The sequence below is a fragment of the Chiloscyllium plagiosum genome, unplaced genomic scaffold (assembly GCF_037043375.1).
Source record: "Chiloscyllium plagiosum isolate Xiang-an unplaced genomic scaffold, Cpla_swu_hap1 HiC_scaffold_15, whole genome shotgun sequence".
NCBI lineage: Eukaryota > Metazoa > Chordata > Chondrichthyes > Orectolobiformes > Hemiscylliidae > Chiloscyllium > Chiloscyllium plagiosum.
Window position 1 is genome coordinate 20,881,473 of NW_028270153.1, and position 26,104 is coordinate 20,907,576.

The 26,104-nt window shown below is 40.8% G+C and overlaps 1 protein-coding gene across 3 annotated transcripts in view; it reads left to right on the forward strand.

The window, feature by feature from the left end:
- The window catches only part of ift52 (intraflagellar transport 52 homolog (Chlamydomonas)), a 44,631-nt gene that overhangs the window by 10,386 nt on the left and 8,141 nt on the right, over nt 1–26,104 (forward strand). Inside the window, exons 1-8 of one of the 3 annotated variants that reach the window (XM_087994801.1) lie at nt 7,611–7,629; nt 11,267–11,391; nt 14,888–14,975; nt 16,856–16,985; nt 17,081–17,156; nt 18,352–18,423; nt 19,496–19,622; nt 23,975–24,061. In XM_087994801.1, the coding sequence (XP_087850927.1) occupies nt 11,273–11,391; nt 14,888–14,975; nt 16,856–16,985; nt 17,081–17,156; nt 18,352–18,423; nt 19,496–19,622; nt 23,975–24,061 (699 nt within the window). In that variant the 5' untranslated portion in view covers nt 7,611–7,629; nt 11,267–11,272. Of the gene's footprint in view, nt 1–7,610; nt 7,630–11,266; nt 11,392–14,887; nt 14,976–16,855; nt 16,986–17,080; nt 17,157–18,351; nt 18,424–19,495; nt 19,623–23,974; nt 24,062–26,104 lie in introns of those variants that run through there. The other 2 variants (XM_043710666.2, XM_087994802.1) reach the window with 2 other exon arrangements.

Genomic DNA, 26,104 nt, shown 5'->3' on the forward strand with positions numbered 1-26,104 from the left:
GGGAGGGGAGGGAAATATATCCTTGGTGCTGGGGTCTGTTTGGAGGTGGCGGAAGTGACGGCGGATGATGCGCTGTACATGGAGATTGGTGGGGTGGTAGGTGAGGACCAGTGGGGTTCTGTCCTGGTGGCGGTTGGAGGGGCGGGGCTCAAGGGCGGAGGAGCGGGAAGTGGAGGAGATGCGGTGGAGGGCACCGTCGACCACGTCGGGGGGGAAATTGCGGTCCTTGAAGAAGGAGGCCATCTGTGTTGTACGTATTTTGAACTGGTCCTCCTGGGAGCAGATGCGGCGGAGACGAAGGAATTGGGAGAATAGGATGGCGTTTTTACAGGGGGCAGGATGGGAGGAGGTGTAGTCCAGGTAGCTGTGGGAGTCGGTTGGTTTGTAGTAGATGTCCGTGTTGATTCGGTCGCCTGAGATAGAAACAGAAAGGTCTAGGAAGGGGAGGGAGGAGTCCGAGACTGTCCAGGTGAATTTGAGGTCGGGGTGGAAGGTGTTAGTGTAGTGGATGAACTGTTCAACCTCCTCGTGGGAGCACGAGGTAGCGCCGATACAGTCATCAATGTAGCGAAGGAAAAGATGGGGGGTGGGGCCAGTGTAGTTGCGGAAGATGGATTGTTCCACATACCCTACGAAGAGGCAGGCATAGCTGGGGCCCATGCTGGTGCCCATGGCTACTCCTTTTGTTTGGAGAAAGTGGGAGGATTGGAAAGAAAAGTTGTTCAGGGTGAGGACCAGTTCGGTCAGTCGAAGGAGGGTGTCGGTGGAAGGGTACTGGGTGGTACGGCGGGAAAGGAAGAAGCGGAGTGCTTTGAGTCCTTCGTGATGGGGGATGGAGGGGTACAGGGACTGGATGTCCATGGTGAAGATGAGGCGTTGGGGACCGGGGAAGCGGAAATCCTGGAGGAGGTGGAGGGCGTGGGTGGTGTCACGAACGTAGGTGGGGAGTTCTTGGTCTAATGGGGACAGGACCGTGTCAATTCTTGGTCTAATGGGGACAGGACCGTGTCAATTCTTGGTCTAATGGGGACAGGACCGTGTCAATTCATTAAGGAAACTTCCATATCACCTGCACCTCCACCCACATCATCTACTGCATCCGCTGCAGCCGGTGTGGCCTCCTCTATATTGGGGAGACAGGCCGCCTACTTGCGGAGCGATTCAGAGAGCACCTCTGGGCCACCCGGACGAACCAACCCAACCACCCTGTAGCACAGCATTTCAACTCCCCCTCCCACTCCACCGAGGATATGCAGGTCATTGGACTCCTCCACCGCCAAACCACAACAACGCGACGGTCGGAGGAGGAGGGTCTTATCTTCCGACTGGGAACCCTCCAACCACAGGGGATGAACTTGGACTTCACCAGTTTCTTCATCCCCCCTCCCCCCACCTTGTCTCAGCCGAATCCCTCCAGCCCGGCACCGCCTTCCTGACCTGCAGTCTTCTTCTTGACCTCTCCGCCTCCATCCTACTCCGACCTATCACCCTCACCTTGACCTCTTTCCACCTATCACATTTCCAACGCCCCTCCTCCAAGTCCCTCCTCCCTACCTTTTATCTTCTCCTGCTGAACACTCTCTGCTCATTCCTGAAGAAGGGCCTGTGCCCGAAACGTCGAATCTCCTGTTCCCTGGATGCTGCCTGACCTGCTGTGCTGTTCCAGCAATAACGTTTCAACAATGTTAAGTATTTGCCTGGCTTGTCACCATGCTCGTATAACCTTTGCTTTGCAAAAGCCAGCTCCTTCTTTGCCGTCTGCGTGAGCACGGAATTTAGTGCAGACCGCAGTGCCGTAATCCTCTGTAGTTTGACCAACGAGGGTCTGTCAAAATAGGCCTTTTCGGCTGCCTTCAACCGTGCTTCAAGGAGACATTGCTGCTCACCCTTCTGCCGCTTCCTACTTGTGGAATATGAAATAACTAACCCTCTGGCATAAGCATTGGCAGTTTCCCAGAGAACAGATGAGCTATCAACCGAGCCTATGTTGATGTCTAGGAATGCCCGAAATTCCCTAGAGAAATACTCCACAAACTTGCTGTCCATGAGAATAAAGGGGTTCATTCGCCAGTACCTTGAATCCACTGTAACATCCTTAATTTTAACCATGAGGTACACTGGACCATGATCTAAGATGGCAATATTACCAATCGTACAGGATGCCACCAGATCCAGAGTTACCGCAGGGGTCAGAAAAAAAAAATCAATCTTCGTGTGACATCTGTGCGGATTGGAGAAAAACATGAAATCCCTACCTGTAGAGTGGAGACACCTCCAGACGTCCACCAATCCTAAATCCCCACACAAACCCAATAACTGTTTAGTTTGTGCAGAGGGTATCGAGGGACCTTTGCAACCTATCTACTGTGGGGTCCATGAGGCAGTTAAAATCTCCCCCTATAATGATGTGCCGAGACTTGAGACTTATCAGTTTAGAAGAAGCATCTACCAAGAATTTAAGAGGATGAGCTGGGGGACAATAAACATTTAAAATGCCATATTCTTCTCCATTTATCAAGACTTTAAGAATTACCAACCTCCGGTATGTGTCTTTAACACATTCCAACAATTTAAATGAGAGATTTTTCCTAACCAGTATAAACTCGGTCAAAGCCAATTCTGCTGTGATTTCAGATGCTCCTTGTCATCCAAATGTGTCTCCTGTAACAAAGCAATATCCACCTTCTCCTTTCTAAGACTCAAGAGTACCTTCTTCCTCTTAATTGGTGAGTGACTTCCCTTGATATTCCAGGTACACCATTTAATCAAATCATTAGCCATAATCTTCTGCAATTACATTTAAATTCCAGAGAGGAGGAACCCGAACCACAAATTGCTGAGCCTTAGTGTTGCATGATCCACCAAATATAAAAACTACATAAACTAAAACCACTACATTTAACAAACATACAAATTTATTAAAAATAAAAAACATAAAAAACCAGAAAACAAACCAACATGTAAAGCGCCAATAGCGCTGAGTAGGGGAACTCACCCCCTACCAGGAGGGGGCAACTACCCATCCCGAACTGCCCATAAATAGGCATCTAACTATCTCAACCGCCTTCACTTCTCCCAGCGAGAGCCGCATCGCAAGCACAAGCTAAAAAGAATAAACACCCCATAGAATATCAATATGATTGAAAAAAAATTCTTTTATTAATAAAAAGGGGAATAAATACCCCACCCATCCTTTGGTTTGTCCTAACTTAGAAATTTAAAATGTACATCTTAACCACCACCAGACATAGTTTGAACCAAATTATTATCAATAGAGGTTTTAAAAAAAAAGGGGGAAAAACCTCCATTTCTTTTACAGAATGATAAACGCATACCCAAACAACAATATTTATACATATTACAATTGTTTAACTTAGGTTAGTTTGTCCACAAAGTCTCTTGTGTCAAAAAGATGCATGGATCCGTCTGAGGTGATCCGAAGCGCTGCTGGATATCTCAGGGAGTACTGAATCCCAAGCTCCTTCAATCTTCTCTTGACACCATCATACGATTTTCATTTCTGGATCACCGCCGCTGAAAAGTCCTGAAACAACATGATCTTAGACCCCTCCTAAATTAGGGCCTTTGGATCCTTCCCCTGGAGTCTGGAAGCCTCCATGACTCTCTCCTTATCCCGGTAATGATGGAACCACACCAGGAAAGGACGAGGGTGTTGACCCAGACCCGACCTCTGTGCTGCGACCCGGTGAGCCCTCTCTATCTTCAATCCTCTCATGCCAGTCTCCAAGTCAAGGAATTTTGGAAGCCAATCTTCAACAAATTCCGCAGGTTGCTCACCAACCTTACCCTCGGGCAGACCGATGATCCGAATGTTTTTTTCTCCTGCCCCCATTTTCAAGATCATCCACTTGGTCAACCAAATTGCGAACCTGCGTCTTCAGGGCTTGGATCTCTTCCTTGAATGAACTGGCATCAGCTTCCACCACTGTGACCCTGTGCTCCACCTCTTCCATCCTCTTCTCCAGGTCTCCCAGCTGCTGCTCATGCTTCTGCAGCATGAGAGAGACTGGAGCCAGCTTCTCTTCAATCTGTTTCCCCAACATCTCGCGAGATTTCGAGAGCTGGTTCACCAGGTCTTGGAGAGTAATCTGCTCTGAGGCTGCTGCAGGCTGAGCTGCTGGCCCAGCCTCCGATGCTCCTCCTCCCTTTTTAGGCATTTCTGGACAGCTGAAAATACAGGTAAGTCAATTTTGAAATGTTTCTTGGGGCTCCACAATCTTTCCAGTACCCCAAGAAATCCTGATGATCTGGGTTGGGTGGTTTAAAGGACCACCTGCTGCTGCGATGCGAAGCTCTGCAGTGTGATCTTCTCAGATCGGCGCCATCTTAGATCCCCACATTTGCTTTTTTAACCACGGACTCAACCTGCAAGTTAACCTTTAGATAATCCTGGACTAGCACTCCCAGATCCCTTTGTACTTTGGCTTTATGAATTTTTTCACCGTTTAGAAAATAGTCCATGCCTGTATTCTTTATTCCAAAGTGCAAGACCTCACATTTGCTCACATTGAATTTCATCAGCCATTTCTTGGACGACTCTCCTAATCTGTCTAAATCTTTCCACAGCCTCCCCACCTTCTCAGAACTACCTGCCTGTCAGCCTAACTTCGTATCATCAGCAAACTTCACCAAAATGCCCCCAGTCCCTTCATCCAGTTCATTAATATATAAAGTGAACAGCTGCGGCCCCAACACTGAACCCTGCGGGGCACCATTTGTCACTAGCTGCCATTCCGAAAAAGAACCTTTTATTCCAACTTTCTGCCTTCTGTCAGACAGCCTATCCTCAATCCATGCCAGTAGCTCACCTTGAACATCGTGGACCCTCACCTTACTCAGAAGCTTTCCGTGAGGCACCTTATCAAGGCCTTTTGGAAGTCTAGATAGATAACATCCACTGGATTTCTCTGGTCTAACCTACTTGTTGCCTCCTCGAAGAATTGTAACAGGTTTGTCAGGCTCGACCTCCCCTTACTAAATCCATGTTGATTTGTTCTAATCCAACCCTGCACTTCTAAGAATTTAGAAATCTCATCCTTAACGATGGATTCTAGAATTTTACCTACAACTGACATAAGGCTAATTGGCCTATAATTTTCCATCTTTTGTCTTGATCCTTTCTTGAACAACAGCAATTTTTCCAATCATCTGGGACTTTCCCTGATTCCAGTGATTTTTGAAAGATTACAACCAACCAACGCCCACGCTATTTCTTCAGTCACCTCCCTCAGAACTCTAGGGTGTAGCCCATCCAGGCCAGAAGATTTATCAATTTTTAGACCTTTCAGCTTTTCTAGCACTTTCTCTTTTGTAATGGCTACCATACTCAACTCTGCCCCTTGACTCTCCTTAATTGTTGGGATATTACTCACATCTTCCACTGTGAAGATTGACACAAAAAGTATTTATTAAATTCTTCAGCTATTTCCTTATCTCTCATCACTAGCCTTCCTACATCAATTTGGAGCAGCCCAATTTCTACTTTTGCCTCTCATTTATTTCTTATGTATTGACAGAAACTTACTATCATTTCTAATATTACTGGCAAGCTTACCTTTCATATTTGATCCTCTGCTTCCTTATTTCTCTTTTTTGTTATTCTCTGTTTTTGTAGTCTTCCCAATCTTCTGATTTCCCAGTGCTCTTGGCCACTTTATAGGTTCTCTTCTTTCTTTTTCTTTGATACATTTCCTGACTTCCTTTGTCAGCCATGGCTGTGTAACCCCCCTCCCCAGGATAAACTTTCTTTTCTTTGAGGTGAACCTCTGTACTGAGTCCTAAATTACATCGAGAAACTCCTGCCATTGTTGCTCTGCTGTCTTCCCCACGAGGCTCTGCTTCCACTTGATTTTTGTCAGTTTCTCTCTCATGCTCTTGTAATTACCTTTATTTAACTATAACACCTTTGCATCTGATTTTGCCTTCTCTCTTTCAAACTGCAGGCTGAACTCTACCATATTATGATCGCTGCCTCCTAAGTGTTTCCTTACTTTAAGATATTTTATAAAGTCTGGCTCATTACATAGCACTAAGTCCAGATTAGCCTGCTCCCTTGTGGGAACCATCACAAACTGTTCCAAAAAGCCACCCTGTAAGCATGTCATGAATTGCCTTTCTTTGGATCCGAGGCAACATTATTCACCCAGTCTATTTGCATATGAAATCCCCCATGATCACCGTGATCTTGCCTTTCTGACATGTCCTATCAATTTTTCTGGTACATCTTATGCCTATGGCCCTGACCACAACTGAGAGATCTGTACATAACTCCCATTATGGTGTTTTTGCCTTTGTAGTTCCTCAACTCCAACCACACAGACTCTACCTCATCTGACCCTATGTTATTCAGTGCCATAGATTTAATTTCATTCTTAACTAACAAGGCAACCCCGCCCCCTCTACCCACCTCTGTCTTTTTAATAAGTTGTAAATCCTTGGATGTTTAACTGCCAGTCCTGAACCCCCTACAATCGTGTCTCTGTGATGCCTACCACATCATAATCATTCACGATGATTTATGCTGTTAATTCATCTACTTTGTTACCAATACTACGAGCATTCAGGTAAAGCACCTTATTGCTAATTTTCTTAACCTCATGATTTCCATCACCTCTCGTAATATGTCCTAAGTTATCCTTCCTTTTTGCTTCATTCCTTGTCTGCCTCGAACTTAAACCCTGCACACATTTTTTTTAATTTCAAAAATATACTTTATTCATTAAAATTATTTTGGTGATGCCATACATATGTAAACATTCCATTTCTTTACATACAAATCGGAATTAATCATTCGTACATTCATAATCATTGACTATCCAGATATTCTGCTGAGGCATCAGCGGAGCCCAACTACTGACTGGGCCCCCTGTTCTTCTTAGGCAGGCAGACCTTACATGGTGGTCTTTCCCCACCTCGCCTTGGTGGCAGCTACCCCAAGCTTCAGCGCATCCCTCAGCATGTAGTCCTGAACCTTGGAATGTGCCAGTCTGCAACACTCACTCGGTCAACTCCTTCAGCCGGAAGATCAACAGGTTTCGGGCAGACCAAAGAGCGTCTTTCACCGAGTTGATGATCCTCCAGGCAAGTTGATGTACGTCTCGGTGTGCGTCCCTGAGAACAGACCGTAGAGCACGGAGTCCCACGTCACGGAGCTGCTCGGGATGAACCTCGACAAACACCTCTGCGTTCCTCTCCAGACTTCCTTTGAATAGGCACATTCCAGAAGGAGGTGTGTGACCGTCTCTTCCCCTCCACAGCTGCTTCTAGGGCAATGTGCAGTGGGGCAGAGAGTCCAGGCGTGCATAAAGGATCTCACCGGCAGACCTCTTCTCACCACCAGCCAAACCATGTTTTGAAAGTTTTGGGGATAAGGCATTCTGCCAAATGACCTTGACAGTCTGCCCAGGGAACCGTTCAATAGGATCCGCCCTCTCCTTTTCCCGAATGGTCTCAAGGACATGACGTGCTGATCACTTCCTGATGGACTTGTGGTCAAAGATGTTTTACTTCATAAATTTCTCCATGAAGGACAAGTGATACGGAATGGTCAACTGCTTGGAGCATTCCGTGGCAGCGAGACAGGCCCATCCTTAGCAACACCGGAGACAGGTAGAACCTCAGTACGTAGTGACACTTGGTGTTTGTGTTCCGGGAATCCACACACAAAGGTGGCCATCAGGGTGAGGGTGGCATTGGCCGTGTTTTTCTCCCCGTTGCCCAGATCTTTATACGTGGTGTCCCTTCGGATCTGATCCATCTTTAATCTCCACATGAAGTGGAAGATGGCCCGGGTGACTGCGGTGGCACAGGTTCTGGGAATAGGCCAGACCTATGCCATATATAACAACACTGACAGTACCTCACACCTGATGACCAGGTTTTTTCCCATGATGAAGAGCGACCGTTGCTCCCATCTGCCTAGTTTCTGCCTCACTTTACTGATTCACTCCTCCCAAGACTTGGCGCATCCTCAGAACCAAATATCCAGCACCTTCAGGTGGTCAGTCCTGATGGTGAAGGGGATCGAGGATTGGTCGACCCAGTTCTCAAAGTGCATGGCCTCGTTCTTGCCTTGGTTTACCTTGGCCCCGAGGCCCGTTCGAACTGGTCACACATGCACATGAATCTGTGCACGGACAGCGGATCTGAGCAGAAAATGGCAACGTCATCCATGTACAAGGAGGCCTTAACCTGTAGGCCACCACTGCCAGGAATAGTCACCCCTCTCAGGCTCGCATCCTTCCTGATGGACTCGGCAAATGGCTCTATGCAGCGCACAAACTCGGCAGGAGAGAGAGGGCAGCCCTGCCTGACTCCAACTCTGACTGGGAAGCTATCTGATTCCCACCCATTGATTGAGATTGCACTGGCAATGTTGGTGTAGAGCGGTCTGATCCAATTGCAGATTCCCTCCCCAAAGCACATTTTGGAGAGAACATCCCTCATATACACATGCAATATCCTGTCAAAGGCTTTCTCCTGGTCCAGGCTCATGAAGCAGGTGTCTACCCCCTTATCCTGCACATAGGCAATCGTATCCCTGGCGAGTGTGAGACCCTCAGCGATCTTCCTGCCCGGTTGTCAGGGTGAATCACCAATCCCAGAGCAGACCTGACCCGATTGGTGATGATCTTTGACAAGATTTTGTAATCCAAGTTTAATAGTGAGATTGGTCTCCAATTTCTAATTTCCTTCCTCTCCCCTTGTAGATGAAGGTGATGATGCCTTTCCTCATGGATTTGCTCATGGTACCCACCAGAAGCATACTGACATACACCTCCAGCAGGTCCTGGCCAATCAAGTTCCAAAGAGCAGAATAGAGCCGTCGCTTCCGGGAGTTTTATTCTTTTCGAAGGACTCGAGGGCCTTGGTCAGCTCATCCAGAGATAACGGCCGGTCCAGCCTCTCCCGTGTTCTTAATGCTAATCTGCTGCTTATCTATCTTCTTGACTCCATGCTCCCTGTTGCTTTCCCTTTCCCTCCTTCTTCACCCCCCCCCGCCCCGCCCCCCCCCAAACTCACAAGTTTAAAGTCCACCCTATTTATTCTTTTTGCCAGAACACTGGTTCCAGATTGGTTCAGGTGGAGACCATCCCATCAGTACAGATCACCCTGGTTCCAAAACTGATGCCAGTGTCCCATGAAATGGAATCCCTCTTTCCCACACCAATCTCTTAGCCACATGTTTACTTCCCTAATTTTCTTATCGCTGTGCCAATTTAGGTCTCTAATTTGCATCAGTTTGCATGTGGCTCAAGTAGTAATTCCAGAACTTATTACCTTGCCTTAGGTTCTGCTTTTTAATTCAGCCCAGAACTGCTTGTAGTCCTTCAGCAGAACCTCTTTCCTAGTCTCTTTGTGTCATTAGTATCTAAAAGGACCATTGGATCATTTCCCCTCCCACTCCAAGTTCTCTCCAGCATAGATGAAATGTTCTCAACCTTGGAACTAGGTAGGCAACATAGTCTTCAGGATCTGTTTTTCCTGCTAAGAGCAGTATCGATTTCCCTATCTATGATACCCTATATTATTACTATATTTCTCTTTGAACACCAGTTGAATAGCACCTTGGATCATGATACTATTCAACCTCATACTGAATGTACAAGGGCACTGGCTGAGACTCCTCCAGAGCTAAATTCTGGGTCCCCGTACTGCCTCACGCAGTCATACCTTCCTATCCCTGACCATTAATGTAATTGGTTCCACATTTTCCTTAGTTATCACCTTAGTTTTTTTTATAAAAAATACATTGTTTTAAATTGTACTTCCAAATTATTTTCCCTTCCCTCTGTTTTTTTTTAAACTACTTTTAACTTTTAGCCTTGTCTTTAGCCTTCTACACTGCTGTAGTCTTTCTGCTGTATTGAGCTCTGGTATCTGACATAAGCTTTTCATTTTTCTCCAGCCTACCCTGTTTACTTTTTGACATCTGGTAGCAGAAGAATTTAGTTTTGGTACTCCAACTCCTTTTCCTTTCCAGAAACTCATTTGCCCTGAACCCTGTATAATCTTCTGAATGCTTCCCACTGCTCTGACACCAATTTACCTTCAAGTAGCTATTTCCACCCTCCATCATATCTCCACTTGGTAAAATCATCCTTTTCCCATTTTAAATCTTCTGCACTTTGTCTTTTCTATAACCATATTCAATTTATCTGAATTATAATCACTGTTACTAAAACGCAGTTGTGCTGATACTCTTGCTGCCTACAAACCTACATTTCCTAAAAGCAACTTCAGAAGTGCCCCTTCTCTTGTTGAGCTTGTTACATGCTGGCTTTAAAAATATATAACTTTACTGAAAGCAGTTTTTATTTCATATTCACGGGATGAGGGCATCACTGGCAAGGCTAGCATTTATTGCCCATCCCTAATTTCTCAGAGGGCCAGTCTAAGAGTCAACCACATTGCTGTGGATCTGGAGTCCTATGTAGGCCAGACCAGATAAGGATGGCAGTTGTCTTACCTAAAGGACATTAGTGAACCTGATAGGTTTTTCCGACAATCAACAATGGATTCATGGTCACCATTTGACTCTTTAATTCCAGATATTTATTGAATTCAAATTCCACCATCTGCATTGGCAAGATTCGAACCCAGATCATTACCTAAGCCTCTGCATTAACAGCTCAATGATAATATCACTAGACCATTGCATCCCTCCTGAAATTCAATAACTGTGCAATTTATACCTTTTTTGTACAGATTTTATCACAGTTAATATTAGTGTAATTTATACATCTGCGTGTTATTGTGTGTGCATATCCAATAAAATTTCCTACTTATCTGCCATTCTAAAGATGGTATCATATGGTAATCAGGATAGCAACTATTTTACCTGCTTGCTAACTCAATGTGATATCTTAATTGAATGATACACGTGTAATGTTCCTCAGTATAGAAATCGATTGTTTTAATCTGTGCTGTGCAGCTACTAACTATAGGTGGAAAGACAACATATTAATACAAACCATATAGTTCTTTATAATGTCATTAACTACACATTAATAGAAATTTTAAGCATGTGTCTTAAATAGCAGGAACCATTTTGTACAATCTGATATATGGCCAAATTCACAAATATATAGTGTACTTTGCATCAGAGAGTGTTACCATTTGTCAACTTTGCTTTTTTTCCTCTCAGAAGAGTGAAAAGGGTATGAGGTAAGGTTTGAATTCAAATTCCTATCTAAGTTGCATAATTAAAAACATAGTGATTAGAAGGTGTCCTTTTTTCTTTAAGGAAACCATGGAGAAGGATCAACGAAATATAATAGTTTTTAATGCATCAAAAAAAGAACTCTTTACTGCCAATAGTGGTTACAAGTCATTGCAGAAGAAACTTCGGACCAACTGGAAAATACAAAGGCAGGTGTTTGTTTGCATCTTTAACTTGTGATTTCTATATTTCAGACCCACCTTAGATATTCAAGTCTATTCGGCAAGGTATTTTTTCTGTTTTAAGTAATTTCCCAAGCTGTAAACCGAATCCAGAAGATTACTATTTGTGCATTGGAAATACACAAAGCTGTAGACCATACTGACAGAGAATAGACACCAGCTGAGGAAAAATACCATACTGACAAACCATGTGACTGAAACTGAAATAGATCATGTTTATTAAACAGAATGAAAACCAATTACAGTGGGAACTCGATTATCTGAACGTGATGGGCGGGCACTATTTTGATCGGATAATCAATTATACAGAAATCGATTTAAATTCCTTTTTCTTGGGCTCGGATTTTTAAAGTCTGCTCCCCGTTCAGGAGACTGCAGCAGCACATAGCGTGCGAGGCCTTGCCACCAACACCGCCTCTGGCCAACCGTGTCCCCCAACCCGGTCCAAACCCGTCCCGGTCTAAACCCGCCCCCGTCACTGCCCCCAACCCGGTCCAACCCCACTCCCGACCCTCAGCACAAAGCGTGCAATCCCCCACCCCAACACAGTCAACCGCCACTCCCTCCCCACCCCCACCCCTGGCCTGGGCCATCCAGACTGCACACCAACAATGAGACAGCTGCTGTTGCAGCTGTCTTTGTGGGGTAAGTCTCCAAATAGCGCACAGACACAGCCACACACAACTTTTTACTGCAAACCTTTGACAGGTTCCATGTTTGCCCTATACAGGACAATGTTGGAGAGATTATTCCTGGGAAGCCGGGGTGGGGGGTGCTTGGATACACCCCTCTGTAGAACTCCAGGGAAAGTGTGAGGAGAGAGAGGGGGCAGGCAGTCAGTCAGTCATTTGGAGACGGTGCCAGTTTAACCACTGTAAACAAAATACGCAATCACTGTCGGAAACATGTCTTTGATGTAATGTTTCTATCAGGACCTCGAGATCTCCTTTGGATAATCCGATTTTCGGATAATTGATAATCGGATAATCGAGGTTCCCCTGTGTATACATACTGCAGTAATTACTTTTCCTTCAAATTGTTTAACATTATTAATACCTAAAAGTGTTTTCTTCCGTAACTTGAGTATTGAATCATGATGAAAATATTTACATCAGTGCTGTTTGTAGAAATTATTGACTGGCCACTTTTGTGACAACAGTGACATTGTTTTCATCATATGCACTACTTTTAGTCAAAAATGCCTTGTGTAAATTCACACAAAATGGGTAAAAATGCCATTAGTAACCAAAAAAGAAAAGCTCTCAAAAGTTTTTTTTTAAGACTTTTGCACTCTATTTCTGATATTATCACTTTGTTAACAAACTCCAAATATAAACCACACACACTTTCACTGAGTGAAGGATATTGAGACCACTTGCCCACTGACTATCTTTATCATTTACATTTTATTTGCTAATCAGGAAAAAAATACAATAATTGCATTGGAAGATTAACGGCTATCATATTTGACAATTATGCACCTGATGAAGGAGCAGTGCTCCGAAAGCTAATATTTTAAATAAACCTGTTGGACTATAACCTGATGTTGTGTGATTTTTAACTTTTTTTATATTTGACAACAGTTGAGTACTGTGACACTTATATCTTATTGGAAATCTGATGAACTGTTACTATAATATATAGCAGAACAGTAAGGTAAAACATACTGAATATTGCCTGTGTTGAAATTCAGAAAGAGACTCAAGATTTTTCTTGAAGTCAGGTTAATACAAGAAGGTACTTGCATTATTTTGACTAAAATCAGTTTCAAAGCCACTTTTACTATGTCATTGGTGCTTTGAAATCTGACCCACACATGTCTCACATTCAATTAATGATCTGACAAAGTGTGAGCAGGAGAAATAAGCCTACCAATTAATGTAGTTGGTCAGCACCTTACAGATAGTTTGCTCCAGCAACTCTTAAATAATAGGAGAACAAAATTGCCTTTCGTGTAGTTAGGTCAAAGACATACAATTTCTCATAATGGTTCACTAACACTTAATTATAGTTTTAAAAGTTACTTGAGATTGTAAACATTAAGAAGTTATACAACTATAATAAAACAAAGAAGCGCTGGCGATCTGAAACAAAAATAGAAATTGCTAACGTAAGTCAGCAGATCTGGCAGCATTTATGCGGACAAAGTAGAATTAACATTTCAAGTCTGGTGACTGGATTCTAATAAATACTCAAAACATTAACTCAGCTCTGTCCCCACAGATGCTGCCAGACATGCTGAAATTTGCCAAAGAATTCTCACTTTGTTTCAAAGCTAGACAATTAGTTGTAAATATCTTTCTATCCTGTCAATTTGTAATGAGAAAGCTATAAATTCCTAAATATAAACATTGTAGAAATTCTTAAGATCTGAATCAAGAATGGCTTGTCCATTCATGATTTTTCAAATATACTTAGTCGTAATGTTGAAAATAATTTAAAGTCTTCTCTAGTTTGGAAGTTACACAAATTAAGACGATCCATGAGCTTTTGGGAAAGAAGAAAACTGTGGGATGATTGCTTTTAGAGCTAGGTTTCTGAGAAGGACTTCTTATAAAATGCAGCTGTCTTCAAGTAATTGATCATGTGACCAAGCTGCCTTGAGAGCAATACTAGGAAAAAGGGTAGACTAAAAGTTAAGTAGGAGTAAGTGGTTCCTAGGATGTAGTTCTGTGTTCAAGTAGTTTGGGGCTAGTTTAGCCAGAAGTTGTATAGGGAGGGTGTTTTTATTTTCAAGGAGGATTCTGTTAAAATTTTATATCTGTTCCTGAACACAATGATAATCGAAGGACTGAACAGTGAATTAGTTTTCTACAATAGCCAAGCTGAGAAGAGAGAGTTTAAGAACATTGGAACCAGGAGAGTTCTGACCCAAGGTGATGACAGTTAAGCTAGTGACTTTTGTATTGAATGGAAGTCTATCACAGTAGGATTGTTTGAGGGAATTTGAAGATACAGCCTTGCCTTTAAACGAAGCAAACGGCCCAAGAAATCTAAACCCTTATACGAATCTTCGAATTAGTACTCAGACCAAGTGGTTAAATTTCTGATTTCTTTTAAATACTTGGAGTCTGAGTCAAATGAGTATTGACATAAGTTTTTAATGAGTTTCATGGAAAGTGTAATCATCTTTATTTTATTTTAAATTTTTTTAATGTAACTGACTATTTAAGCTAGTCTATTTAAGATGGAGTGTAGTTTTTAGCACTTAGGTTATTTGATTTCTGTCTGCAGTAAAATTCTGATTTAAGCTGTGAACTTTATGGATTTGTTCTTTTAGTAAGACTTTACAAGGAATAAATAAACACGTTACTAGTCTCGATATAATTATAATTCCATATATTGAGGGTTAAGAGTAGTCTTATTTCTAACGACCACCAAATTTATTAAATGCTTAACAAGCTTGTATTAGTTTTTTTTTGAGAAAATAATTTCAAACTTCATTCATTCTTGTGGTTGACAGTTTTAAAGATGAAATCACTGAAGAAAAACTGATAGGTGTGAAACTATGGATCACAGCAGGACCCAGAGAAAAATTCACTGCTGCTGAAGTAAGAAAGCACATTAATTCTGTAAATGGATTTTGCAGGAATTTGATACTTTATGATCAGTGTTATGACATGATGGACCAAAGGGCCTGTTCTTATGTTGTACTGTACCATGTTCTATGAAGTACAATTGCAACATTTAAAAGGCATCTGGTTGGGTATATGAGCGCGTTTTGAGAAGATTTGTAGCTCTAGTTGAGGTTTTGGATGTAGGTTTACTCACTGAGCTGGAAGGTTCATTTCCAGACGTTTCGTCACCCTACTAGGTAACATCTTCAGTGGGCCTCGGGGTGAAACACTGTGGATAATTCCTGCTTTCTATTTATATGTTTGGGTTTCTTTGGGTTGGTGATGTCATTGCCTGTTCTTTTTCTCAGGGTGTGGTAGATGGGATCTAACTCAATGTGTTTGTTGATAGAGTTCTGGTTGGAATGCCGTGCTTCTAGGAATTCTCTGCGTGTCTGTTTGGCTTGTCCTAGAATGGATATTTTGACCCAGTCGAAGTGGTGTCCTTCCTCCTCAGTATGTAAGGATACTAGTGAATGAGGGTCATGTAATTTTGTGGCTAGTTGATGTTCATGTATCCTGGTGGCTAGCTTTGTGCCAGTTTGTCCAGTGTAGTGTTTGTTATAGTTCCTGGCACAGTATTTTGTAAATAACATTAGTTTTGCTTGTTGTCTGTATAGGATCTTTCAAGTTCATTAGCTACTGTTTTAGTGTGTTGGTGGGTTTATGGGCTACCATGATGCCAAGGGGGAGAATTCCTAGAAGCATGGCATTCCAACCGGAACTCTGTCAACAAACACATTGAGTTAGATCCCATCTACCACACCCGGAGAAAAAGCATGGGAAATGACATCACCACAGGAAATGACATCACCGACCCAAAGAAACCCAAACATATAAATAGAAAGCAGGAATTAACCACAGTGCTTCGCCCAGAGGCCCACTGAAGATGTTACCTAGTAGGGTGATGAAACGTCTGGAAATGAACCTTCCAGCTCAGCAAGCAAACCTACATCCATGGTTTTATGAATAGGAAGGGTTTGGAGGGATATGGGCCAGGTGCTGGCAGATGAGACTAGATTGGGTTGGGATATCTGGTCATCATGGACGAGTTGGACCGAAGGGTCTGTTTCCGTGCTGTACATCTCTATGACTTTGACTCTCTGCAGTACATTTAGTAATGGGACAGTGTCTGTGAATGTGAATAAGCTAATATTCCAGAAAAGATTTTCCATATCAAACATATGCATGCCTTCTATAAATTATTTACCAGTAAGCACTGAAGTGAAATTCTTCCAGTTAAAAGCTGGCAAGTATTCTTTTACTCTGTAACTAATGTCCTACTTATGAGATTGTATGCTTCAGATCTTCATGTTTTGAGAAGGATCTTTGTAAAGAAATAATTTGTATTAATATAGCTTGCTTTACATCTCAAACCACTTCAAAGTCAATGATTGTTAACCTGCAGCAACTAATGTTTTATGTTGGTGGTCTGTTAAAGTTCACTCAACAAGTTTGTGCTGCTGTGGTATTACATGGTGTAGTCTGCAGCTATGGATAATGATGGCTGAGGCTCCAACAGTCTTTCCAACACATGCTGACCAAGACTTTCACTTGCTCTTGCTGGCAGGTTTTGCAGGTTGATAGTCAAGCTATTTGGCTGGTTATAAATACACAGATGGGTCTTGAACCCTGAGTTTCTGACTCGGAGGCAAATAGTGTTACCCACTGTGTCACAAAAACTCTGGTGTAATGTAAGCAAATTGTTTAATTGTTAAAAAGTTATTTGAGTGTTATTTTCTGGCTGTGATTGAGCCAGATTTAATTTTGAAGAAGTACTCCACATTTGATTGATCATTGTAATTTTTTTTTTGAAGCTTGAAATATTGAAAAAATACCTAGAAAATGGAGGGCGTATTCTTGTGATGCTGGGGGAAGGTGGAGAATCTAAATATGACACAAACATAAACTTTTTGTTAGAGGAATATGGAATTATGGTAAATAATGGTGAGCATTGTAAATTTTCTTGAAATTTTGTTTTTGCCATTTGTACTTTAATATGGATAATCTTAATTGTAATTTTAAATATCTTTATCCTAAAGATGCTGTTGTGAGAAATATGTACTACAAATATTTCCACCCTAAAGAAGCATTAATATCAAATGGAATTTTGAACAGGTAACCTTGTGTTTCACCTACAGCTTAGTCATTTTCATTCTACCCCGTGATGCTATTTGTAAAGTAATTTACATCTTTTATTGATAAATTACTTTTGGGGGAAGAGGATCAAATAATACTCCATTTATTCAGTTGGTTATTACATAAATTGCATTTTTATTTTATTATATTGTCAATTCTTTAGAACAGATGTTTTGTAGCTGTTATTTTCCACTCAGGTTCTTAATGTTTGTCTAACTAAATTTTGAGGGGTAAGGATATATTAATCTTCCTCATCTCAGTTGATACTGAAATTGTGTTGAAACTACAAATTTTTATTCTGGATTAGTGGTGCTGGAAGAGCACAGCAGTTCAGGCAGCATCCAAGGAGCAGCGAAATCGACGTTTCGGGCAAAAGCCCTTCATCAGGAACTGCTGTGCTCTTCCAGTACCACTAATCCAGAATCTGGTTTCCAGCATCTGCGGTCATTGTTTTTATCTACAAACTTCTGGCCAAGCCATGTTTTCCAAGTGCAAGTGCTCTCAAATCATGTCAGACTTACTTGTCATCTTACTTTCTGACACAAAGTTATAACAAAGAGAAGTGTGCAGGCAGGAGTTATTATTGAAATTAAGTTATGATTTCTCTGCTGGGTCTTATGGTATAAGATATAGGAGTAGAAGTAGGCCATTCATTTGAAAATGGCTTGATTCGTCATTGACAAGGCACACATCTTGCCTGTTCTGTTTTATCTAGTGAATTCTGAACATTGAAATTACTCTAACCTGAACAATGAACCACAGATTGACGAATGGTCTACTGCCGAATGAAAAAGTTGGTTCAACCAAAGTATTAAACATTGAGAAGTGCTCCACTTTGCTTAAGTGGTTAAGCTTCATTATCTGCAAAGACAAATAATTACAATGTTGGGAAGTTTTGAAGACACTTACTGCCACAAACATTTATCAATCGATGCAGAGTTTCATCTAACCTGACAATCAAAACCTCTAAAGGTTGCAGTTGTATGGAATGGTGGGAAGGAGGTGGTGGAAGATCGGATTAGACATGGATTTCAGGTGTTTTCTAAAATCCAACTTAAGTGACATTTGGGCTTGTGTATGTTCATTGTGAAATGAATAGATTGCTTTAGAGTTTACTTTGGTAAAGTTGTTTCTCCTTCAAATGAGAATATGGAAAATTAATTGTTGTTCACAGGGAAATTAGTCGAGCGGCTGGAAAATCTGTGCCAGGCGTAATGGATGACGACAACAATGGCAACAACCTGCAGTAGGTTTTCCAAAAGTCACCAAATAGAACAATGATTTCTGTCCCACAAATTGTCATCTACTACTTTATGTGGCAGCCTTGCTTAAAAATTACTGACAGTCTGAATTCATAAATTAACTACTTAAAAACTATAGTTTTGTAGAAACATTTTAATAGGCAAAACTCTCATCCAACAGAATGCGTAGTCTTGGATTAATTGAGAATAAGACAAAAAATTACTTTAAAGAACTTGATAATCAGTGAACATTTCCAAAGAAGCAGTCATTCGTATTATGTAAACAAAACAATGCATTACGTAGCAAAGAAGTTTACTGAAATTCAAAAGCTAACTTGCTGTGATTTCTGCTGTATTCTTTGTTGATAAAGCAATGATACAAATCAGAACACATAATTAAGGAGAGTTCATTAAATGATAAGTAATCAATGCAATAATTTCAGTTTCCAAAATTCCACACCATTTTGTGGTGTGCTTGCACAGTTACTTTGTTTACAATTACAGTTATTTACTTTTAATGGTAAAATAGTTAAGAGCTCCACTATATTGTCCATAAAGTGGTCTGAGTCGTGATTACCAGTCATTATTAGTTGCCATGCAATGAATGAATCTGAAATGTGATTTAAAACATTTCAAGAAAGATTCTGGAAATTGATATAATTCATACTTGCACATAAAAATTTAAGTTGTTGCATTTTGTTTCAGAGCAATGAGAAATGCATGGCCATTGTTTAAAAATGTAGGACTAAATGGACTTTTGGAAAGCATCTTCATTACTGTAGATCACAGCATATAAGATGACCCTTATTACAGCCCCGTGAATCATCTTTTGCTGTATTTCATGGGAGTTTAGAGTGTGCCCAAACCGCTAAGAGCCCACATGGATATATAACAAAGGTGGCAACCACCCATATCCATGTTTCACTTTTATGCAAGGCATATATGCTGACCCCTGTTTTTGCAAGGACTTTTTTAAGACTTCAAAGATTGACTTGTATGTTAACATCTAATGTATTTGGTTACGTGGCTTATTGACAAGTAGACTTTTAGTAATCTTGTTGTTCTTGTATGTTACAGAGCCCTAACGTTTGTTTATCCATTTGGTGCCACACTGAGTGTAATGAAGCCAGCCATTGCAGTGCTGTCAACAGGTTCTGTGTGTTTTCCCCTCAACAGACCGATTCTAGCATTCTACTATTCCAAGGTGCCATTTCAAATACTCTTGACTCTGCCAGAGCTTACTTCTGTGAAAATGGAATTCTTATCTTATTTATGATGGAAACAACTTCTAGCTTGTTATATTCTAACAGAACTTTCTCGCCAGTAATAATGCCTCCCATTTTCCTGTCACTTAACCTGTACCTCAAAGAAATCTGTATCTTTCAACCAACTTTCTGCTTCCCAACTGTGAAGGCAATTTGCTGGTCTTTCCTATATGTGACTACCAAAACAGATCAGTGTGCTTGACTCTTACCTAGCCTAGCAAATCACTCCGTTATAGAATCTTAGAGCCTTAAAGCAGTACAGCACGGTAATAGACCCTTTGATCCAACTCATCCATGCTGACCAGATAACCTAAATTAATCTAGTCCCATTTGGCTCATTTCCCTCTAAATCCTTCCTATTCAGGTACCCATCCAGATGGCTTTTAAATGCTGTAATTGTACCAGCCTCCATCACTTCCTCTGGCAGATCATTCCATACACGCACCACCCTCTGCATGAAAAGGTTACCCCTTAGGTCCATTTTAAATCTCTCCCCTCTCACCTTAAACCTCTCACCAAAACCTCTAGGTTTCGACTCCCCTACTCCAGGGAAAAGACCTTGATTATTCATACTATCCATGCACCTCATGATTTTATCAACTTCTCTAAGGTCACCCTCAGCCTTCAATGCTCCAGGTAAAGTAGCCCTCACCTATTCAACCTCCTAATAGCTCAAACCTTACAACCCTGGCAAAATCCTTGTCGATTTGTTTTCTGAACCCTTTCAAGTTTCATAACATCCTTCCTATAGTAGGGACACCAGAATTGAACACAGTATTCTAGAAGTGGCCAAACCAATGTGCTATACAGTCGCGATATGATCTCCCAACAAAAAGCAATTAAAGTGTTGGCTTTGCCAGTGATGCTCATATCCCATGAAAGTATAAATAGAAGTGATATGAATTAATGTATTGCACTTCAGAATGAATCCTATCTTTACACCCAGATCTGTTTGTTTCCTCATCTTCTGACTCCACTTTAACACAAGACACTTCACGTGCAATGCAATGTACAATAAAGCAGAATGTTAAAAACGTTTGTACTTTTAATTACTATGCCTAGTTAAAGCAGTAGTTAAGAACACACGCTGCTAATGAATGAACTAGCATAATTGTAGTGTCTGTTGTACCACTTTGCAACTTATTGATTGCTTGAAGATACTGGAAAAATTATTAACAGTAGACTTTATTAACCGGCACCAATGGGACCAGGAGTGTACCGGTTGATCAAATATTTCAGTTGATCAAATATTCCGGTTGATCAAGAGGTTCACATAATTGATATAAAAACACACACTAAATAATGGAAATGTAATGTGGGGGTGTACCCATCACTGTTATAATTTATTATTTCAGTGATTTTATGCTGTAGATAATGCAGTTTTGCCTTAAAGAAAATTTACCGGCAGAAAACCTTCTCACTCGCGTTCACAACTACGTCCTCAGGCATCGCAAAGATTGTGATAATACAGTAAACATCCAGTATTTCAGGTATATAATTTTTGCCAGTTTATCAAGAGTGCCATTTCTTAAGGTGCTGGTTAAAACAAAGTTTGCTGTATTTCCATTCTTTTTTGCTATCTGGATGAAACTGGTAAGTCCGTGTTTATTGCCCATCCTAATTGTCCTTGAGCTGAAGGGTTTTCTAGCCATTTAAGAAGAAAGTTAACAGTCAGCTACACTGGCCAGTTCTGGAACCTGGTCAAGCGCGATAAGGATTTCCTTCCATCCAAGGACATTAGTGAACCCAATTGTTGTTCATGAGAGTCAGTTATAATTTCATGGCTCGCTTTAATTTTCAGATTTCATTAACTTAATTTAAATTTCATCAGCTGCTGCAATGAGATTTGAACCACGTTCTCAAAGCTTCTGAAGAAAAACCTTTTCTACAAAGTTCTTCTTGGTTACGGCACAGGGTGGCGAGGTGGCTCAGTGGTTAGCAGTGCTGCCTTACAGTGCCAGGAACCCTGGTTCGATTCAAGCCCTGGGTGACTGACTGTGTGGAGTTTGCACATTCTCCCCGTGTCTGTATGGGTTTCCTCTGGGTGCTCCGATGTGCAGATTAGGTAAATTGGCCATGCTAAATTGCCTATAGTGTTCAGAGTTGTATAGGTTAGGTGCATTAGTCAGGGTAAATATTGGGTTGAGTAGGGGAACGGGTCTGGGTGGGTTACTCTTCAGAGGATTGGTGTCGACTTGTTGCGCGAAAGGCCCAACTTCTATGAGATGGTTATTTTTGGATGCCTTCTTGCTTATTCTATGTAGTTTCACATTGTTGATCAAAAAGTGACCAAATTTCATGTTGATTAGAAGTGTCTTTCCATTCAATGATATACTGAAATAAAATGGGACGATTTGTGAAATTGAGCAAATTAAATATTTTCAGTCTTTTATTTCTGTTAGCCTATCTGATTTCATATAATTTGCTCTCTTTTATTTTTGCTTTTAGAACACCATAGCCTTTAATGAGAATGTAACTGCTCCTTTTATCTAAGATCTTTGAGGTCTTTACAAGGCGGAAAGGTGGATATCAAGCAGGCATAGGAGAGTTTTGAGAAAGGGGAGATTGAAGACCAGATGGAAAATGTATATTTTAAGGGGTTTTTTTATGGGTAAATTCAGAAAGTAACTTTACAAATGAGTGCCAGAATACAGGAACAATGAGTATAAACCTATAAGCCACTAATACTATGTTCTAAATGATAGTACAGGAAGCAGGAAACAAACAGATTCAAACTCCCAATAGAAGAGGATGTAAGAGAGGGGCAATTCCTCAAATGGGGTAGAAGCAATTATCAAAGATCATTGGTTAAATCAAATTGTGACTTTCTGCAATTATTTTCCATTTTTCTTTTCAAATTACTAATTATATTGTTGTTGCTTCTTACATATAAATTTCATAATCTTTCAAAGACTGTTATAATGACCAAATTTCTCACCAAGTTAGTGATATAAAGATATTGCTGAACAAGAAGGACAATAGAGAGAGCAACTTTCTCGTTTATATTAAAATATGAATACCAGACATTGCTGTCCAATTTAATTGTTTTTAAAAAAAAGGTGAGTTACGTTGGCAAAATTTGAACCACTAAAGTGATAGTTCATATAAGAGTCTGTTTTAAAAATCAAGGTATCTTTTGAAATGTAGCCTGAATTTAGAAACCGTGGTAACATTCTAGATAATGCAATTTTTGTTTGTTTTTTAAATGCTTTATTTCTTAGATAAAGTAAATTATTAACCAGTAGAAAGTTGTAAAGTATCACATTTGTCTACAAATGCCATCTTGAGTTAAGAACATTAACCTTTCTTACAACTAACAGAGGATGTTTAGATCTTAACTAACACATGTAGAATAAACATTGGCAGGACTTACCCAGTTATTGGTTGGGCCCTGGGGAGTGTTGTAGACCAGATACCTAGGGGTTCAAGTACATAGTTCGTTGTCTACCTGTGACGCAAGTTTCAGAGTGGTAAAGAAGGTGTTTGGCGTGCTTGCCATCATTGCTCAGACCATTGAGTATAGGTTGGAATGTCATGTTGCAGTTGTACAGGACATTGGTAAGGCTACTTTTGGAGTATTGTGTGCATTTCTAGTTATCCTGCTATAGGAAGGATATTATTAAATTGGAGAGGGTGCAGAAAAGATTTACAAGGAGTTATAAGGAGAGGCTGAATAAGCTGGAACGTTTTTACTGGAGCGTAGGAGGTTGAGGGGTGACCTTTATAGAGATTCATAAAACCATCAGGCGCATGGATACGGTCTTTTCCCTAGGGTTGGGGATTTAAAAACTAAGAAGCATAATTTCAAGGTGAGAAGCGAAAGATTTCAAAGGGATTTGAGAGAAACTTTTTCACACAGAGGGTAGTTCATATGTGGAACGATCTGTCAAAGGAAGTGGTAAGTGCAGGTACAGTGACAACATTTAAAAGGTATTTGGACAGGTACGTGAATAGAAAAGGTTTAGGGGCATATGAGCCAAACGCAGATAAATGGGGCTAGCTTAGTTAGGAAAACCTGATTGGCAAGGACAAGTTGGAACGAAGGGTCTGTTTTCCTGCTGTACGACTTTACTGAGTACTTTAAACTGCATAACATTTTCTTGCATTCCTTTCTTCCAGAGGAAAACACCCATACTTTTGAGAAAATACTTGAAACAGATTCATGCTTATTAAAACATTTTAAGAAAGAAGTTATAGATATTTAACCTTCAAAGATCGTCATGTATCAGAATAATGAACTGGCGTTACAGGTTGTCCTAATAACTGGAAAATGTGTGAAATTTGTCAACAGCTCCAAGGTGGAAAGTTGGCTGTGCTAGGATCTTGTCATATGATCAGTGACCAGTACCTTGACAAAGAAGAAAATGGCAAAATTATGGTATGTGTTTTTGGGTCAGTTTTTTGTTTAAAAAAATCAGTACTAACTTTATAGTCGTGTCATTTCTTTATCTGTGATTTAACATGTTCAGTTTTATTTAAGGAGTGAACGAGTCATTTGGCAAACAGATTAAAGTAGAAGCCAATTGACAAAGTAATCAGTATTGCCTAATGAATGGATGAATTACCTCCTTGAATTTATTTTTAATAAATGCTGGATTTGTTGATTCTCAATGATTAAATGCATATTTATGTTTGAAGTATATTTAACAGCTTGAAACATCTATTGTTTATTAAATACGTCACTTCCTGGTTTTAGTGAAATTTATTTTCCTAGACACCCAGAGTTTGTTACTCTGCAAATGAAGATAGTAGTTCAACACGAATCCAACAGAGTATAATCCAGTAACCCTCTCGAAATTTACAGAGATGATTTAAGAATGTAAAGTCCATTTATTTCAACATCTAAACTGATACCAAGCATCCTTCCCCCAATGTCTTCTCCCCATCCTGCCCACTCAACAAAGCTTAAACTGCCCAGCATAAAATTTTAGAATTAGAATTATAGTTGTCTAATTTTGAACCAACAATTGCATCTGCCCCAAGCACCCTCTTTAATCATGCATTCCAGATCTTAGCTATTATTCACGTCCTCTTTCACAAATGGGAATGCTTTCTCTTTAGCTCCTCTGTCCAGAGCATTCTGGTTTAGAACATTTCTATCAATCTCTTCAAATATTTTCTGAGGAGTACAGCCCCAGCTTCTCCAACCTATCCTGTAACTGAATTCTCTCACTTTGGAACCACTTCCACATATCTTTCATGCAAACTCTCTAAAATGTTCATATCCTTCCAAAGCATGATGCTCAGAGCAGCATCTGAGGTAAAATCAGTATTTTAGAAAGAATCAACATAACCTGCTTTCTTTCATACTCTTGTGCCTCTATTTATGAAGTCCAAGATCCTGTTTACCTTTTTAATTGCTTTCTCAATCTGCTCTGGCACTTTCAATGGTTGGGTATGTCTACCCCTCAACCCTTGGCTCATGCACCCCCTTTAGAATTGTATCCTTTATTTGATGTTACCTTTCTTCGTTCTTCTAACCAAGATGTTTTAGTTAATCCTCCATTGCATTAAATTTCATCTGCCATTTGCTGTCCATTCCACCAGCCGAAAGCCACATGAGGTCTATTACCATCCTCTTCCTCATACATAGTTCTTCCAAGTTTAGTGTAATCTGTATATTCTGAAATTTTGTCCTGCACCCCCATTTTCAGAATATAAATCAAGAATAGCAGTCAGCCCAATACCAACCTTGGGGAACCCCATTTCATCATTTCCTTCAGTCTGAAAATCACTCTTCACCACTATTCCCTATTTCCTGTCACTCTGCTAACTTCATTATCCATGCTGTCCTTGTCTGTTTCATTACTTGAACAACATATTTTGCTGACATTGGGTGATGTTTTGTCAAAAGCCTTTTGGAAGTCCATGTATATCACATTAACTGCATTACCCACATTAGCCCCACCCCCCCAAGTTACTCCTTCAAAAAAAAACAGTTTTGTTACACAAATGTAAGATGTAGAAGAATTAGACCATTCAGCCCATCAAGTCTGCTCTGCCATTTCATTATGATGGTATGTTTCTCAACCCTATTCTCCTGCCTTCATCCCATACTCCTTGATCCCCTTACCAATCAAGAACCTGTTTGTCTCTGTCTTAAATACCTGACTGAGCCTCTGCAGCTCTCCGCAGCAATGAGTTCCACAGATTCAACACCCTCTGGCTGAAAAACATTCCTCCCCTTCTCAGATCCAAAGGGTCATCTCTTCACTCTGAAGCTTCATCCTCCGATCCTAGTCTTTCCTACTAATGGAAACATCTTCTCCGTGTCCATTCTATCCAGACTTCTCCGTATTCTATAAGATTCAATGAGATAACCCTCATTCTTCTAAACTTCAAGTTAAAACCCAGAGTCCTCAAGCGCTCTTCATATGAAAAGCCATCATCCTCAGGATTATTCTTGTAAACCTCCTCTAGA